At 46.6% G+C, this 16,348-nt stretch overlaps 1 protein-coding gene across 4 annotated transcripts; it reads left to right on the plus strand.

The window, feature by feature from the left end:
- The first annotated feature begins 311 nt into the window (after positions 1 to 311).
- cdc42se1 (CDC42 small effector 1) lies at positions 312 to 16,069 on the plus strand. 4 transcript variants are annotated; one of them, XM_085446907.1, is made up of 5 exons: positions 312 to 437; positions 9,190 to 9,448; positions 13,118 to 13,222; positions 13,819 to 13,890; positions 14,675 to 16,069. In XM_085446907.1, the coding sequence occupies exons 2-4, from the start codon at positions 9,299 to 9,301 to the stop codon at positions 13,885 to 13,887; spliced, it is 324 nt and encodes a 107-aa protein (XP_085303033.1). In that variant the 5' UTR covers positions 312 to 437; positions 9,190 to 9,298; the 3' UTR covers positions 13,888 to 13,890; positions 14,675 to 16,069. The 4 variants fall into 4 exon arrangements, with proteins under 4 accessions (XP_085303033.1, XP_085303034.1, XP_085303036.1 ...); XM_085446908.1 differs by lacking the exon at positions 312 to 437 and adding an exon at positions 492 to 576; XM_085446910.1 differs by lacking the exon at positions 312 to 437 and adding an exon at positions 1,585 to 2,122.
- The last annotated feature ends 279 nt before the right edge of the window (positions 16,070 to 16,348 follow it).

Below are 16,348 nucleotides of genomic sequence, written 5' to 3' on the forward strand. Positions count from 1 at the left end.
AACTCGTCTTCAGTTCTCTAATATTTAATAGTCTCCTCTCCTTTTCTCCTTTTCATTGTTGCTATCATTACTACCGCTGCTAATTCCTGCTATTTTCTTCTCAGCGTAGCTGCACACTCTCTATATGCTCATGTAAAGCTGAGGAGCACGAGCCAAAGAATTGCATTATGGGTAAATGTGGCTGCACTGTTTATCTGTACATGACAATAAAAACTTGAAACCGGAGTCTGTTGCAGGGAAGTTCACGGTGCCCCTTACCGCAGTCCTCCAGCAGGAGGCGCTGTGGCCCTGAGCTTGAACGCGGGGGGAGGAGACGCTCGGAGCTGGGGGCTTTGGAGGAGCAGAGGATGGATTTCCTGGTTGGAGCCACACCTCAGACTGAGAGCTCCTGAGAGCTGCGGCGCTTTTATTCCAGCCTCTGCTGTTGCTGCTCTGCGGTGAGTCTGGGCCTCCTTTTTACTCCTCTTTGCTCCTCTTTCTTCTCATCAGACTGAAGCAGGGTCAGGCCTGGCTCAGTCTAACGCTGGTTAAAACGGGAGACGTTCAGCTGGAGTTACCGGGTCGATGTGAACAAAGGTTCGTCTGTGAATGATTAACAGAGCTGAATGTGAGCTGAAGGCTTCTAGGTCTGCACACTCGTGTTTGACACGCAGGACTGGCTGACCTTTGCTCATTTCTTTGACCTTCATGTTTGACTGTGTTCAGGGTCAAAGTTCAGGTTTGGGAGGTCTGTCTTCGCTCTTTTTCTGACCTGACATATTAAGTGTAAGTTCTTACCTTAGCTTAACATAATGGCTGGAAGCAGGGAGAGTGCCTAGCTTCATGAAGAGAAGGATGAGAATAAGTCAGATCTGCAGGTTTGTACAGGGACTCTGTGTCGGTGTGTGAGCGCAGACTCATAAACCTGCCAGTTTTCCTTCTGTAGTCCAAACTTCACTCTGACCTTCTCTTTCTTTCACTTATTTTCCCCCGTGAATGCTTTCAGCAAACGGAACATTGGCGTGTATGATCCGGTTGTTTCTGAGTGGAGTTTGGTCTGAAGAAAGGAAAAAGTGCACGTTTCAGACTGGAGAAAACAAAAGGTTTTAAGTGGAGTTTTATGTGAGGAACAAGGAAGTTGATGAAGAAGTGTGAAGGACAGGAATAACACGACGACCTAAAGACTGAGTTCAGTTTTTATGGAGGAACGTGAATCAATACGACGTGCATGTTTTGGACAGCAGGCGTGAAATTGGCTGATTTCTGACTGGACTTTGGTGCAAAGGGTCAAATCTGCAGGTTTCAGATTAATTTTGCTTTCCGCAGCACTGACATGCTTCACACATTTCTCAAATATAGACAGCTGCACAAAATGCAGATCTATGGGAGCTGAGTGTGGAGGTTAAAGGTCAGAGGTCACAGGGTTCAGGGGACGGAAACTTTGATCCAAAAATACAGCTCCCCTCCACCATCTCCATGATGGAGTTTGTGGTCTGGCTCTGTCCTCCTGCCGCTGCCTTCATGTGCATCGGGACGTTTCTGAGTGTCACACAGCTCAGATAAAGCATCATTTCTGAGTCCAAACAGGCTGTGATGGTTCTGGGGTTAACCCTGATCCCGAGGCTGATTCTGGACCTGTCACCTGTCGGCCCGTTGAATGCAGACGGGTCGGATCGAGCGGCAAGGATGCATCGTCAGCCGTCACCTTGGTGACGGCAGCTCCCAGCGCTGAGGTCGTTCTCCTGCAGATGTTTGGGGACTGAATCGTGCTGACGTGTGAACACTTTGTACGCCTGAAGGTCTGTTTAAAACTGGCTCAGTAAGTGTAGGGTGTTTCCTGCAGAGGAACAGGAAGTGATTCAGAGGCGCGGGGCAGTGTGTGGTGGCTGGACTCTGACCTCTGACCGTCTCTGTTTGCGAGGACAGGAATGGGTGAACGGCTCAGAGCGCTATCCTGGTCGTCACAGTTGGTTTGTAGGCTCAGGAATCTGCAGTGATCAAATCTGGAGCTGTTTGTGTTTTACACTCGGGGCTGAAGAGGTTAACGTGACGTTCCCGTAACACTCCTCTGACATTACCGTGACTGCACGCTGACCTGACTTGTTCCTCTGGACGTGTTGGGACACCGACATCCTGCTCAGAGGTTGTGTAACTGACGGTCGGTCGATACGAGACCGAGTGTTTTTTACTAGTTCTTCTTGTTGTGCCTCCTTTAAAATGTCTTTGAACTCTTCGTCACATTAAAGGTGGAACTGGCTGATAAGCATCAGCTGCTTACAGGGAGAGGAATGCAGCCTTGTCAGGCTCGCGATTAGCATCATTTATCACTTTCACTCGATAATCGCACACAGAGCATGTTTGATGTCTGAGATTTCAAATCAACCCAACTTTAGCTTCTAATGACCGACTCTTTGTAGCTGCTGAAACCTCGGTAGGATGAACATCTGTAAGAAACATCTGGTTTGATGTGAAGCGACGGCTCACCACAGACTTGGCTGAGGGATGTGAATCTGGACACTTTTATTTTTCATTGAATGATTTAAAGGAGACACGGCAGAGTGGCTCACGCTTTGCTCTCCGGACGACGAAGACGCTGGTGTGAAGGTCGACAACGAATGCGCCGGTGTGAAGGTTGAAGACGAAGACGTCGGTCGAGCGGTGTTGCTGTGATTCAGACCTGAAGCCGCTCGCCGTGGTATGAACGGTGTGAAAGCAGCCACAGAGTTGTATTGTTGAAACAACATGTTGCCGCCTTCACTCGAGCACACGTGCTGTCTAAGAAGAATCGATGTAAAATTCACACGCGTTCATGTTCCTCCTCAGGTGGATGCTGGCTTTCATGCCGCTGCACCTCAACATTCTGATCCATTAATGCTGTTCTCTTGGTTTGAGTGAAAGTATTATTGTGGATGTAATCCATACTTTTACACGTGTTATTTGTCCAAAGTAAGACAACCCCACCAGAGCTGGCTGCGTAAATATGTTTTCTTTACAGTAGAACTCAGAAAACTCATGTTTAATGTGTAAGGTTTGATTTTGCTTTTTACTATTTCAAGAGGCAAAGGAGCTCGTGTTGAATTTGATGATCTCAAAAATTTGAGACAGGAAACCAAAAAGCTGGAAAAGTAGAACTCCAGCCAATCAGGTTCATTGATTAACGTGACACAAACTGTGGAACAATTTCAGAATAAAGTTCGTCACTGTGAAGATCTCATCATCTACATAACAACACGTCGTCAGCGTGAATGTGGAGTAACGAGCAGTGTTTCATTAAAACATGGTTATGTGATGAAATCAGTGCAGACGCTTTATTATTAGTCTGTTTGTCTGAAACGTGCTGGATTCACCTGGATCCATTCGGACTCTGTGATCCTTCTTTTCTCAGTGAAACAGTTGAAAACTGTTTTTACAAACAGATGAATGAACCTTTGAGCTCCTCGTAATAAGGACTGATTGGCTCTTATCATAGGGACAAAGTGTTCATGTTTCATGCAGTAGTCATAGATGTGCACTAACAAAAAGTTCTGTGGTTTCTCAGGTTTGTCCTGGCCCATTACTGTGAAAGCTTTACACGCTCGCATTAGTACTGTCAGAAAGAATCATGATACATCCCACCGTTCGTATGTCGATGATACACACTTACTCTCATCATTTTCCTCTGAGCGAGCATCTGTTCACGTGACCTGTGGGATTAGAATTGAACAGTTTGTCTGAACTCCAGCGCACGAGTCAGGACGCTCAGCATCATCGCTGAGCTCAGCCGTCGATACAGATGATGAAGATAAGATCACCTTTATTAGTCCCACACGTGGGAAATTTGTTTTGTCACAGCAGGAAGTGGACAGTGCAAAAGTTATGAAGCAAAAATTAGAATATAATAAGAATAAATACAGTACACAGCTGTACAGAATAAGATACTATATACAGTAGAATAAAATAGAATAAAATATACAATAGGATAACAATAGAATACAAATGCTATATATAACTGAGTAAAAATACAACGATGCCAGAAAAGAGTATTGCACTTAGTGTTATTGCACATGTGTGGATATGTTTGATTGTTGGAGTCTTTATTGTGGAGTCTGACAGCAGTGGGGAGGAAAGACCTGTGAAATCTCTCCGTCCCACACCGTGGGTGCCGCAGTCTCCCACTGAAGGAGCTGCTCAGTGCTGTCACAGTCTGCTGCATGGGGTGGGAGATGTTGTCCAACAGGGGTGACAGCTTAGCCACCATTCTCCTGTCACTCACCACCTCCACTGGGTCCAGAGGGCATCCTGTGGATCAGCCTGTTCAGTCTCTTCCTGTCCCGGGCTGAGATGCTGCTGCCCCAGCAGACCACACCATAAAAGATAGCTGAGACCACCACAGAGTCATAGAAGGTCTTCAGGAGTGGGCCCTTCACTCCAAACGACCTGAGTCTCCACAGCAGGTACAGCCTCCTCTGCCCTTTCCTGTAGAGGGCGTCTGAATTATCAGCCCAGTCCAGTTTGTTGTTCAGATGAACACCAAGGTACCTGTAGCTGTCCACAGCCTCAATGTCCATACCTTGGATGTTCAGTGGTTGCAGTGGAGGATGTTTGTGCCTGTGGAAGTCTACCACCAGCTCCTTGGTTTTATTAGTGTTGATCTGGAGGTAGTTCTGCTGGCACCAGTCTTGGGTCAGTCCTCTGTACTCCATGTCGTCCCCATCAGTGATGAGGCCGACTATTGCAGAGTCAATACCAGAGCTGCTCTCTGTATAAGAGTCTTCTCTGAAACTGAGAAGTCGGCCTTTTACATTAACTAGGTTAGACTGTTGCCATGCTCAGTTTGCAGGAGTCTCCAAACCATCAGCAGCTCATTAGGAGTAGATGGACATGTGACCATATTACTGCAGTACTGAAGGTACTCTGTTGGGTCCCAGTTCAGCACAGAGGTGTCTTTAAAATCCCTCAATTACTTCATAAAGGTGTCAGTGTGTGTGTGTGCGCGCTTTCTGACCTTACAGACACCTTTATGCTCTTCATGGACTGAAACATGTGAGTGATGTTGTCGTGATCACACAGGTGTGTCACAGGTGTGTTTGTGGTGCTGAATCACTTTCACTTTAGTTTCCAAACAGACTCGTTGATTTATTTCCCTGTTTTTGTCGTAGCGGTGTAAACGGTCACCTTCCTCTGCACCGTGTTTTTTCTTCTTATCAGCTGAGATAAGCATCAGCAGGAAGCCAGTGTCTCAGTTTAGAAAGGAGGAAGTGAAAGCAGAAAATAAAGCACTTCAATCTGCCTGTTATCTAAGAATTTACCTGAAGTATGGAGTCGTGTGTCGTCAGCGTGTTGGAGAAGCACGACTGAAATGACTGGATGACGGTAAAGAAAGAAGACCAACATCTGTTAGTGTTAGACTGCAGGCAGGGTCAGCCACACTCGCTCAGGACCAGCGTGTATGTTTAGCTGTGGTTTGCGTCCAATGCTGAGTCTACTGTGTGAAAATAACCCCTGTTAGGCTGAGCGCTGTTGTGATGTCAGCATGTCACACCTTTCTGTGTCATCGTACGTTATCAGAAAACAGTGAGCATGTGCTCCAGCCACATGCTCTGGGTGCTGCCCTTCAGCAAGCTTCCAGGAGATGGCCAATCAGACGGGCCTCTAGGGAGATCTTAAAGAGACAGGAGCTGAATGAGCTCGTTTCAGAGGCTGAAACGCAGGTTCAGAAACAGGGGGATGATTGTGAAGCTTCTCTGTGGAGTTCAAGCAGAAAGGTCCAGCACGATGTTTACAGCAGATTGTTCAGTCAAAATGTCACATTAACTAAACACAAGTCTAAAAAAATCTTCTACTGATGAAAAAGCAGAAGCTGATGAAGGTCAGAGGTCATTCAGCAGATGAGTTTAAATAAAGGCCTTCCTCTGTCAGCTGACTAAAGTGCAGTCATGTGACCTGCAGGCCGTCGTCCCACACAGACAAATGGGCCGTTGTTGTTGTTGTTGTTTCAGCTGATTCGGCCTCCTGGCTCATGAACGCTCAGCTGATGTCACATCAGGTGGTCAGATCAGGTGGTCAGCTGTGACGACGATGGTAATCACATGATGTCTGCGGGTTAGTTTCTGGTGTTTTCACAGATGAAACTGTCCTGATGTCAGATAAAGATGAAATCTCTGGTTCACTTCCACCTTAAACTTCCTCGCACACTCGTTAAACAGACTCGTTTCACTTCCTATAATCAGACCGGCCCGTACCACCTGCAGCCAGATGAGGGAGGAAGAGTCTGTTCCTCCTCCTCGCGTTGGCGTGACAGATCTCCTGCTAGCAAACACAAACGCACAGTTTACACATTTTCCGCCGCTCACATCACTCCTGCAGGAAAAGGCCTGACTTCTGATTTTAGGCACAAGAATAAGACTTCCCAGGATGAAGCTGTCGACTTCACATCATTCATTGACAGAAACCCAAACGTTCGCCTCGGTTCAGCGACGTGTTTAGACGTCACACGTGACAAAAAAAGCAGCTGTAGTTGTGTTTTTCTCCCAGCTCATAACAATCCAGAGTTAAGGCTGCCACAAACGATTACTTTGATAGTCGACTAGTCACTGATTATTTTTGCGATTAGTCGACTAATCAGATCATCATCCATTGGACGTAAAACTTACAGCTTATTGCACCAGCAGCATCTGCTCTCATATAACTATCATTAGCTTACAGCTTTAAGTGTGTAAGGTCTGTGCTAACTAAAAATAAAGACAAGATGATAGTTTATTCAATTTTAATAAAATTTGCAGATTGTTTTGGTGAAGTTTAATAAACTCCTTGCTTTCTAAAATATAACAGGACACTGGAGTAAATTCTCGAGCATCTCACACTTCTGATAATCAGCTGTCTGCTTGATGTTTATTCAGCTGTGTAAAAACTATAACTTTAATCTCAGCCAAACCGATTTACTCAGGAACAAATAAAACACAAAAAAAAAGCCAAACAATAACATTTTAAGTTATCTAAGTGACTCATATATATTTAACCTGAGTAGCGAAAGACGGCGGTGGTTTTGAAAACGATTTGCCGGGAGTCCGCTGTTCTCACGGCTCTAGTGAGCCTAGCCCCCGGCTAGCTATCGAGCTAGTGGGTAACAGACGTCTCCGAAAACGTCGGAGCGCTTTTGAAAATATGCGGTGTCTTGATAAACTGAGCAGATATTTGAGGTTTACACAGCTACATTCTCGCCTGAACATATGTTAAACGTTTATTTTGTGACCCAGAAAGAATAATAAGAGTAATATTAAAACTAACTAGCTGCCGCCATTGTTGGAAACTGGGCGCTATGAATTCTGGGATAGGTTGGGCCACAAAGTATACACCTGACCCATCCTTCAAATCTGGGGAAATGAAGGACGCATTTTTTTGGCCACGTATGGGGCAGTCTTCGAATTTGGACAGTCTTTGCTGTGTCGCTGTAACTTAATCGGCCTACAGATGAGGCCTTCAAAGGATGCAGCCCCTGAATTTGGACACAGCTTCTTCTTCTTCTTCGGGGTTTAACGGCAGCTGGCATCCTTGTACATGCAGTGCTGCCATCTTCTGTTTCAGTCCGTTATTGCACTCTTAAATCCTGCTACTTATTCCTGCGGCTTTTGGGATCTTACAAAGCTTCAAACGACGTAAATTAGTCGACGACGATTTTAATAGACGACATAATCGTGGCAGCCCTACTAGAGGTCTGAGTGCAGCTCCTAACAGGGAAATGTAGCGCGTCAGGTCATCGGCTCACAGCTGAATTACAGTGAGTTCAACCTGAAGGCTGAACTTCAGGTGATTGCTCTGATCCTGCAGGTCAGGTGACAGAGGATGATTCGATTGACAGAGCAGAGCGCAGGACATCCTCTCTGGGCCTCCGTCAGGAGTCGGAGCCGCAGGCTGAATTCCTGGCTGCTGATCAGGGTGGATGTGGAGCGTGAAGCTACATGTTCCTGGCCTCCACATTCTTCCCTTATCGTCTGCTGAAATGTGCTGGACCGAGTCCAGAGCAGACGCTCGATTCAGTCCTGCGTGGAATCGGGCCGCATGCCCACGTAAAAACAGCGTTTCACGCCTGTGCTGCTCATGAGCTCACACATGAAAGGTGTGGGAGGAGCTTACACGTCTTATTAATCTTAAAAACCAGCACGCAGAGCTCGCTGCAGCATAGATGTGTTGACAGTGCTTCCACACTTTTCTAGATTCTCTAAAAATGAAGTAGAAATCATTTATTTGTTTCATGTTCTGTGTGTAAGAAGTCAGAATATATATTATAAAAGTGCACGAGCGCTCCCTCAGCGTCGGTCTCCACTGATCTGCAGCGCTTATTAAATGTCCCACCTGAGGGGTCAAAGGTCAGAACTGTGTGATTTAATCAACAGCTGGAGTCAAGTTTCAGGATCAGCTTGAGAAGAACGCCCAGAAACACACACACACAGCAGAACTGTGTGTTTGGACACACCCAGTGTTTAGTCATGCTCGATGTGTTTGCCTTGTTGACGTCTCTGAGGGTTCCCACGTAGCTGGGTGTCTCACTGCGTTCCTGTTTCCCTGCCATGTGGGGACGTTTGGGGGAATTTTCTGTGGTTTTTGGGTCTCAGATGTTGGGCTCGCAGTCATTTCATCGCTGTGTGTAAATCTGCTGTTGCTTCCCTGCATTGGTGCTGCTGTAAGGACATGTGAGAGTTCACAGGAAATCACAGCAGAATAAATGTGAAGGCTGTAAGCTGGCTGAGAGTGTCAGCCGTTCATGTTTGAACCTGCAGAGCTCGGAGAGCCTTTATGTAAGCATTAATAACTGAAGTGCAGCTCTTGGGTATTTTCAGCATGATTAGTTACTGTGTTTTAATCAAACTGACAATATTTGTGAAACTTTTAGATTTTTTTAAAAACTACAAATAAATCAGATGGTGTCTGACAGCCAGCACGGTCCAGGTGTTTCTATTAACTTAATCTATCCATATAGGATTTTCAAAATAAAGCAGGCTGGATATAAATTTGTTGCTAGGTGTAAAGTGAAGGTGGAAACTGTGAACTTCCAGCTGTTAAAGCTGTGATGATGATAGTAGTCATTTAATTAGATCAACGTTTCTCTCTCCACAGATCGTGCATGAACGTGCAGCTTTGAACTCTCCACACTTTGGATTTGACCTTTTTTTTTTTTTTTTCTTCACCAGATTTGTAGAATAAACACTTTTTTTTTTTTTTTTTTTTCTTCAGCTGCTAAAGAGCCGTTGAATTAATCGGGGACATCCCGACTCCACCCTGTGCCGGCATTTTGGGGGTTTTAGGCACCTGAGCTTTGTCGTCAATCAAGTTTTTGGCCTGAATGCCCCAAGATTACCCTCAGGCTGTAGTTCCTCCTCTGGCCTGCAGGGCAGCAGCAGAGAGCAGCGTCCGGCCGTTGGACAGACCGAGCCTCGGCATGAGCGACTTCTGGCACAAGATGGGCTGCTGCGTGGTAGCTAAACCACCGCCGGTGAGACGTGCTGTCTTTTGATAACTTTAAATGCTGCATGTGATTCTAAGTTTGTACAAATATTAGAATTAATCATGTTAGCTAATGTTAGCGGATACAATGTTTCAAAGCTGAAGTTAACTGGTAACTGGTAACTACCGGGGTGGCTGTAGCTCAGGTGGCAGAGCAGGTCAGCCACTAATCAGAAGGTCGGTGGTTCGATCCCAGGCTGCCTCCTGGCTGCATGTCAAATATCCTTGGGCAAGATACTAACCCCATGTTTGCCTACTGGTGGTGGTCAGAGGGCCCGGTGGCGCCTTTGTCCGGCAGCCTCGCCTCTGTCAGTGCGCCCCAGGGCAGCTGTGGCTACAATGTAGCTGCCATCACCAGTGTGTGAATGTGTGTGTGAATGGGTGAATGACTGAATGTAGTGTAAAGCGCTTTGGGGTCCTATGGACTAGAAAAGCGCTATACAAATGCAGGCCATTTACCAACTTGGACTAGCTAAAACGATGGCTGATGCTTAGCAGGTAAATGAAGTGGACAGTTATGTGATCGGTGTTGTTTATGTGCCTGAACGTGACGCTGCACAGGTAAAGGCGGGGCTTGTGTGCTCTTCCACAAATGTCCCCACGAGGCCTCAGAGTTACTGTGGCCTCCACACACACATATGCACAGCTTCCCTTTTCTCTGTGACCTCTGACCTCTGCAGCCGTCGCTTCTCTTTTTGCTTCACGTGACATAAACAGAACGCAAACATCAGCACAGATCTCCACGTTACACCCAATAAAGGGCAGGGATAGCTCAGTAGGTAGAGTGGTTGCCCCATGATCGGAAGGTCGGGGGTTCGATTCCCCTTAACAGCTACCCTGAGGTACCCCTGAGCAAGGTACCGTCCCTACACACTGCTCCCCGGGCGCCCAATGGCTGCCCACTGCTTCACTGAGTGAATGGGTTAAATACAGAGAGCAATTTCCCCACGGGGCTCAATAAAGTACAATAATAAAAGGTTCCTGATGGTAGCGACGCTGCCGTGACGGGAGGAAGTGCTGCTGTGGCCTTTCTCCCCAGAGAGCCTCCTCCTCTTCCTCCTCCCTCCTTCCTCTGGCTCTATTTTTAGCTCTGTGTTTGTTCCATTGTGGCACTGCAACAATACACCTTTAATAAACACAGCGAGACGCACCGATGCCAGCGCTGACTTCACTCAGGAAGTGTGCGTAAGGTTAAAGTGGGCAGGTTTGAACTCCAGCCGCACAAAGTTTATCATAGAAGGTTTTGGTGGACGTTTCATCGTTATTGTGCGTATTTTCACATCGTCTCTTTGTGCAGCTGTTTGTGATAAAGTTGTGACGGTGTGAGTAATGTAGACGTCATTAAATCAAAGAGAAGTGGGGTTGTTTCTGCGCACGCTCAGTTTGTCGTCAGCACTACAGATGTTGTGTAACGTCTGAGGCTGACTGCACATATTTCACCCATCAGGTCCTGCGTAAATTCCACTCGAACGAGCAAACGCGTCGCCTGTTTTAAGGTTTTTACATTTTCGTCTTTTTGGGGCGGAGCTTTTACATTTGGCCTGTTTAGGACGAGTGGATGATGTCGGCCATGTTGGAGGTCTGTGAGCTGATCCTGGCTATGATCCTTCCAGACTTTCACCAGCTCAGACGGCTCTGACTCACTGATTACACGATGACGATGACGAGGGTGGGTGTAGTGTTTAGCTGCTCAACACAGACGTTGCCAGGAGATTTGTTTTCTTCTTCTGCTGTTTGCTCGGCAGCGTCTCAGGGTTACGTAATGAAGCTGTGAAGCCACTGAGCGTGCTCAGTTTGTAAACCTTACATCAGCTCAGATTCAAATTCAAATTCAAATTTTATTTGTCACACACACACAACCATACACAGTATGACATGGGGGTGAAATGCTTGTAGCTGTACAATGCCCGACCATTAAATGACAGAAGAAAAGTTTTACAATATTTACAATTTACTACAAAAATTTACAATTTTCTGCACTTTGATTGGATCTCTGACGTTTCAGAAACATAAAGAAAAAGCTTTGATTACAAGTTTTTAGAGTCATGGAAATAACCTGAGGCAGAGAGGAAGGGTGTGTGCAGGAGAGCCCTCCACACAAGGGAAAGACCACAACACTGTCACAGAGACACACACTGGTGTCTGGGACTGAAGTGAGCGTGTCTGCACTGCTGTTTGAAGGTCAGGTCATGTGACAGGAGTTAAAACAGGCAAACTCACATCTCTGTCACAGACTTTGGATCTTATTAAAAACATGTGTGACCCTGTAAACAAATGCAACGTACCTACAACCCTGCAGAAGGAGCACAGACACACAACACAGACGTGTGTTTAAGTCTGTGGGAGACGCCAAAGACACCACTGCAAACATGGCTGGTCGCTGCTCACGCACAGAAGGCCCACGTAACAAACACATGAAAAGACAAAGGAAAAAACTGAATTGCACAAACTGCTGTGTGTAATTTATTTTATTTTATAAACCAAAAGGAAACCTGAACAACGGAGACACAAGAATCCTGTAAAACGGACAATTTAATAAAGGGCTGTTCTGTTCTAATGGCAGCAGCACGTACTGGAGTGAATGTGGGTCCCCTGGTGTGGAGCAGGATGTAGGAGGGACCCCGGTGCGCCTCGCACTGATTGGATGATTGACGGGTGTTATTTTAACCTCCCGCTGAGTCAAGCGTGACTCGTCCAGTTTGTCAACCGAGCAGTTGTTTTATTCCTGACGTTGCCATGACGACCGCCACCCCCGCGGAGGAGGCGGCGCGCGAGCCGAGCGGCGACGATTCACGTTCAGAGGGGGCAGCGTGGCCGAGCGGGACCCGCGTCTGTTTACACCTGTGTGTGTGTGTGTGTGTGTGCCTGCACACCTGTGTGTGTGTGTGTGTGTGTGTGCGTGCATGCGTGTGTGTGTGTGTGCGCGTGTGTGTGTGTGTGTGTGTGTGCGTGCACACGTGTGTGTGTGTGTGTGTGCGTGTGCGTGCACACGTGTGTGTGTGTGCGTGCGTGCGTGTGTGTGCGTGTGTGTGTGCGTGCACACCTGCGTGTGTGTGTGTGCGTGCGTGCACACCTGCGTGTGTGTGTGTGTGTGCGTGCGTGCACACCTGTGTGTGTGCGCGTGTGTGTGTGTGCGTGCGTGCACACCTGTGTGTGTGCGCGTGTGTGTGTGTGTGCGTGCGTGCACACCTGTGTGTGTGCGCGTGTGTGTGTGTGTGTGTGTGTGTGTGTGTGTGCGCGTGCACACCTGCGTGTGTGTGTGTGTGTGTGTGCAAATAATCAGTTTATCAAATCATCTGAATCTCTAATTCTGGTGTTTCTTTCTTGGATTTCAAATCGATTCAGTGATTTGATTCGGGGCACGGTTATTCCGGGTTTATTTCAGTGTTTTATTTGTTCCTGAGTAAACCGGTTTGGCTGTGATTAAAGTTAAGCTTCATAACATATTACTCACAGTTAAATTAAGAGGCTCCAGAGCTGTGACATCAAGTACGCTGGTGTTCCAATTGTACAAATCGCGAGTCCGTGCTCGCCAAGTACACGAGTAAGGGTGTCATCTGCATAGCAGTGAAAATGTTTCCTGTGGAGCTCCATGATCAGCTGTTTATGATGGACAAACACACATCAGAGACTCTAATGTGTGTCTATATGATCATAGAAGAAGAAGAGGAGGAAGATTGATCGCAGCATGATCGGAGAACCGACTAACTTCATCCACCTCACACACATCGGCTCTGGAGAGATGGCAGAAGGCCTGCAGCCGGTCAGTAACAATCCTGTCTACCTGTTTACTCACCATGCAGCCGTGTGTGTGTGTGTGTGTGTGTGTGTGTGTGTGTGTGTGTGTGTGTGTGTGTGTGTGTGTGTGTGTGTGTGTGTGTGTGTGTGTGCACATCACAAATCAGCGCATAAAAAATGGGTAAGTAACAACAGGGACGAACAAAGTAAAATACTGAGCAGAACAATGACGTGTGTGAAACCATCACTCTGAACAGAAACCAGTTACAGGTATGATGGAAGCTGTCGCACTTCAGTCGTAACTTGAACCGTAGCGTGTTCGAGTTTTACCGCGGGTCGCCCGTCGACCCCAGACTGGGATTGTGCCTCTACTGGAACTGAACCAGCAGCCTCTACTGGTGTAAACCCCTACAGTTTGGAGCAACAGCATTTTAATATATACTCTGTGTTATAGATGAGAACACCCACATACAGTTCAGTGTTACACCTGTTTAAACCTTTGACGGATTTATTGGTTATAAAGAAGGTGTGACTGTGTCATTTTAGTTCATCATGATTGTTGTCTTCTGTGTTTGATGCATGTGAGTGTGCTATGTAAAGAAGTGTTGTTGTGTTTTACAGTCTGGGTCGGTCCAGGAGCAGATGAGGTCCAAAGGCCCAAACATGAACGGCAGGAACAGCCTGTTATAGCCGGTAAACCAGCTCAGCTTCTCTTTTCATTTCAGCTCATTTAGCATCACAGGCGAAGATGTTCCAGCAGCCGCTGTTAAAAATCACTTTTTAGAAAAGATGAGTAAAGGACTGATTATTTAGTCGGGTCCAGGACTGTATGGTTTCCTGTACCGTGGTATGCAGATCTTCTGTACCTATAACGAAACAGGAAGTAACCCTGAGTAGGTTAAAAACAGAATAGACAGCTGGCAGCCTTAGCTCAGTGTGGTTGAGCCCGAGCTTCCTGTTAGCGATCGAAGCAGCGATGAACCCTGCCTTCCCGTTAAACCTGAGTGTGCACCTTGCACCTGTTTGATCTCCATGGGTCACTTTATCGCAGAACACAACCTGATGAAACAGAACTACAGTTTTTTGTATTGTCGGTAATGTCCTTAGAAAAACAAAAACCAGCTGTGGTGCTGAGCCGGTCCGACGGTTTCCGTCCACCCACCCTGACACCCCTCCTGCACACTCTGACCCTGTCACCACCCCCCCGCACTTTGTCACCATTCATTTGACCAGTAGAGGGCACTTGCCCATAAACTGTAACTATTACATAATTGTTTATGCTGCAGCACACCTCCAGCATCGGTCAGTTCACTGTTCCTCCACGTGTTTAGAGTTTATGGAAGTGTACAGATGTTTATCCTGATCCCCAGAGGATGAACCCTTTGGATTGAAGGATGTTCTGCCTGTAGGGGGCGCTGACTGCCACATTTTTACACTAGTCAGCACCGTTTGACGTTTCCTGTCTTTCATCTTCTAGGAGTGTATGACATCGACCCAGACCAGCTGACCGAACTCTTTCTTCTCCACACTGAGCCTCGCCTCTAGCACTTGACTGCCAGCCAGGTGCTTTGACTCCCTCCTCCACCCTACTGAAGTGCCCTTGTGCAAAGCGCTGAACCCCTAACACCTACAGGAGGCACTAGCCTGACCAGATATAACTGTGGATTTTTTTTACTCACAAAGACTGATAATCAGTTCCCACCTTTGAAGAAACCAGAATAAAACTAATATTTTTGGTCACTACAGGTTTCCCTGTCAGTATTAACGTCATTAGACTCCATTTCCCAGCATCCATTTCAATTTTTTCAGTATCAAACAAATGACAGGATGTCTGTATTTATGAAAGAAAAAGTTTTCTGGCTCCAAAGTGTTCGATTTAAGATTTCACGTGGACGTTTTTTGTGGAGTGTTTTTTACTGGACTTCATTTCGAGGATGGCCCGTTGTTTAGTATTCAGCTCCTGAAGGATCATTACACCTTCTGGGGCTTCGTCAGCAGATTCTGAACCGTGCGTATGTTCAGGGATCACGTGTCCAAAGTGATTACATCACTGGATGCCGTCTCCCAGGACGCTGCTGGTGCTGAATTTTAAAGGACTCTTGTTTTAGGAGACGGGAAAGTCCCATGAATCCCTGCTACACTGGACTGCACTGTGTGTGCTTGTGCTCTTACATGTCTATCTTTGTGGAGACCTGTGTGATTGTTGGATCATGTGAGGACATGCCTGCAGATTGAGATTTGTTGTTCAGGTTGTGTCATGGAGGGTCCTCACAACGATAGAAATCCAGACATGCAGGACTGGACCCACAGTCCTAAACCTCCACTAGAAAAACACCAAAAATTATCATTATTATTATTATTATTCAGAAAGTTCTTTGTTTTTATTTTTAACGCTTTTTAAATTCTTCATCCAATTACTGTGTTACTCAAACTGTGGTTCAGGGACCCCAAACGGGGCTTCAGATGAGATATTTTAGCTCCCTGTTTTTAGCGCACTGCTTGAAAGGCCTGTTGTAAGCTAAGGTGTCACAGTTATTACTGCTTTAAACGTGTGTAATCTTCTGCTGTTCCTGATTGGCTGTCTCACATCTGCTCAGCTGTTATCCAGATGTTCAGGTTGATCTCAGCTCACAAACCAAATGTGTTTAATGTTGTCTTGAAAAAGATCATTTTGTAGTTTTTGAAACATCTGCTGATAAAAACTGCTTCGTGTAAGTTTCACTGCAGCTCTTCTGTCACAGCTGAAGATTCGTCCACGTTGTATTTATTTTTGCAAATCACACTAACGTACAGGTTGGTCCAGCTGTTCCCAGCTCTGTGTGCACCAGCCAATCCTGTTTCACATCCAGTTATTAAATGTGTTTGCCAGTAAGAGCCAGCACTGATTGTTTCTCCAAACACGCACACAAACGCAGCACAGTCAGGACAGTGAGCCACATCTGTTTATTCGAGTCGCGCCGTTCATGAACGCCATCCTGTGCCCGGATGCTCTAACAGCAGCACTGACTCGTCAGGGAAAACTGTCTGACTGGTTACCGCGGAAACCACAGAGTGACATGGCAGCTGGGCACTTGCTCCACATCGACAATGGCGACGACGGGAACGTAAGTGCCCGAGCTTCTGGTGCATTGGTGAACTGTGCAGAGCGTGG

Source organism: Copadichromis virginalis, linkage group LG22 (assembly GCF_057382275.1).
Source record: "Copadichromis virginalis isolate Kocher_CV1m ecotype Utaka linkage group LG22, C_Virginalis_male_GT1.1, whole genome shotgun sequence".
Taxonomy (NCBI): domain Eukaryota; kingdom Metazoa; phylum Chordata; class Actinopteri; order Cichliformes; family Cichlidae; genus Copadichromis; species Copadichromis virginalis.

Bases quoted from the DNA above. Each gene is read 5' to 3' on its own strand.
- cdc42se1 (XM_085446907.1), top strand. From the start codon at position 9,299: ATGCCCCAAGATTACCCTCAGGCTGTAGTTCCTCCTCTGGCCTGCAGG. The intron at 9,449-13,117 runs GTGAGACGTGCT...ATATGATCATAG, and splicing joins TGGTAGCTAAACCACCGCCG to AAGAAGAAGAGGAGGAAGAT. The intron at 13,223-13,818 runs GTCAGTAACAAT...TGTGTTTTACAG, and splicing joins TGGCAGAAGGCCTGCAGCCG to TCTGGGTCGGTCCAGGAGCA.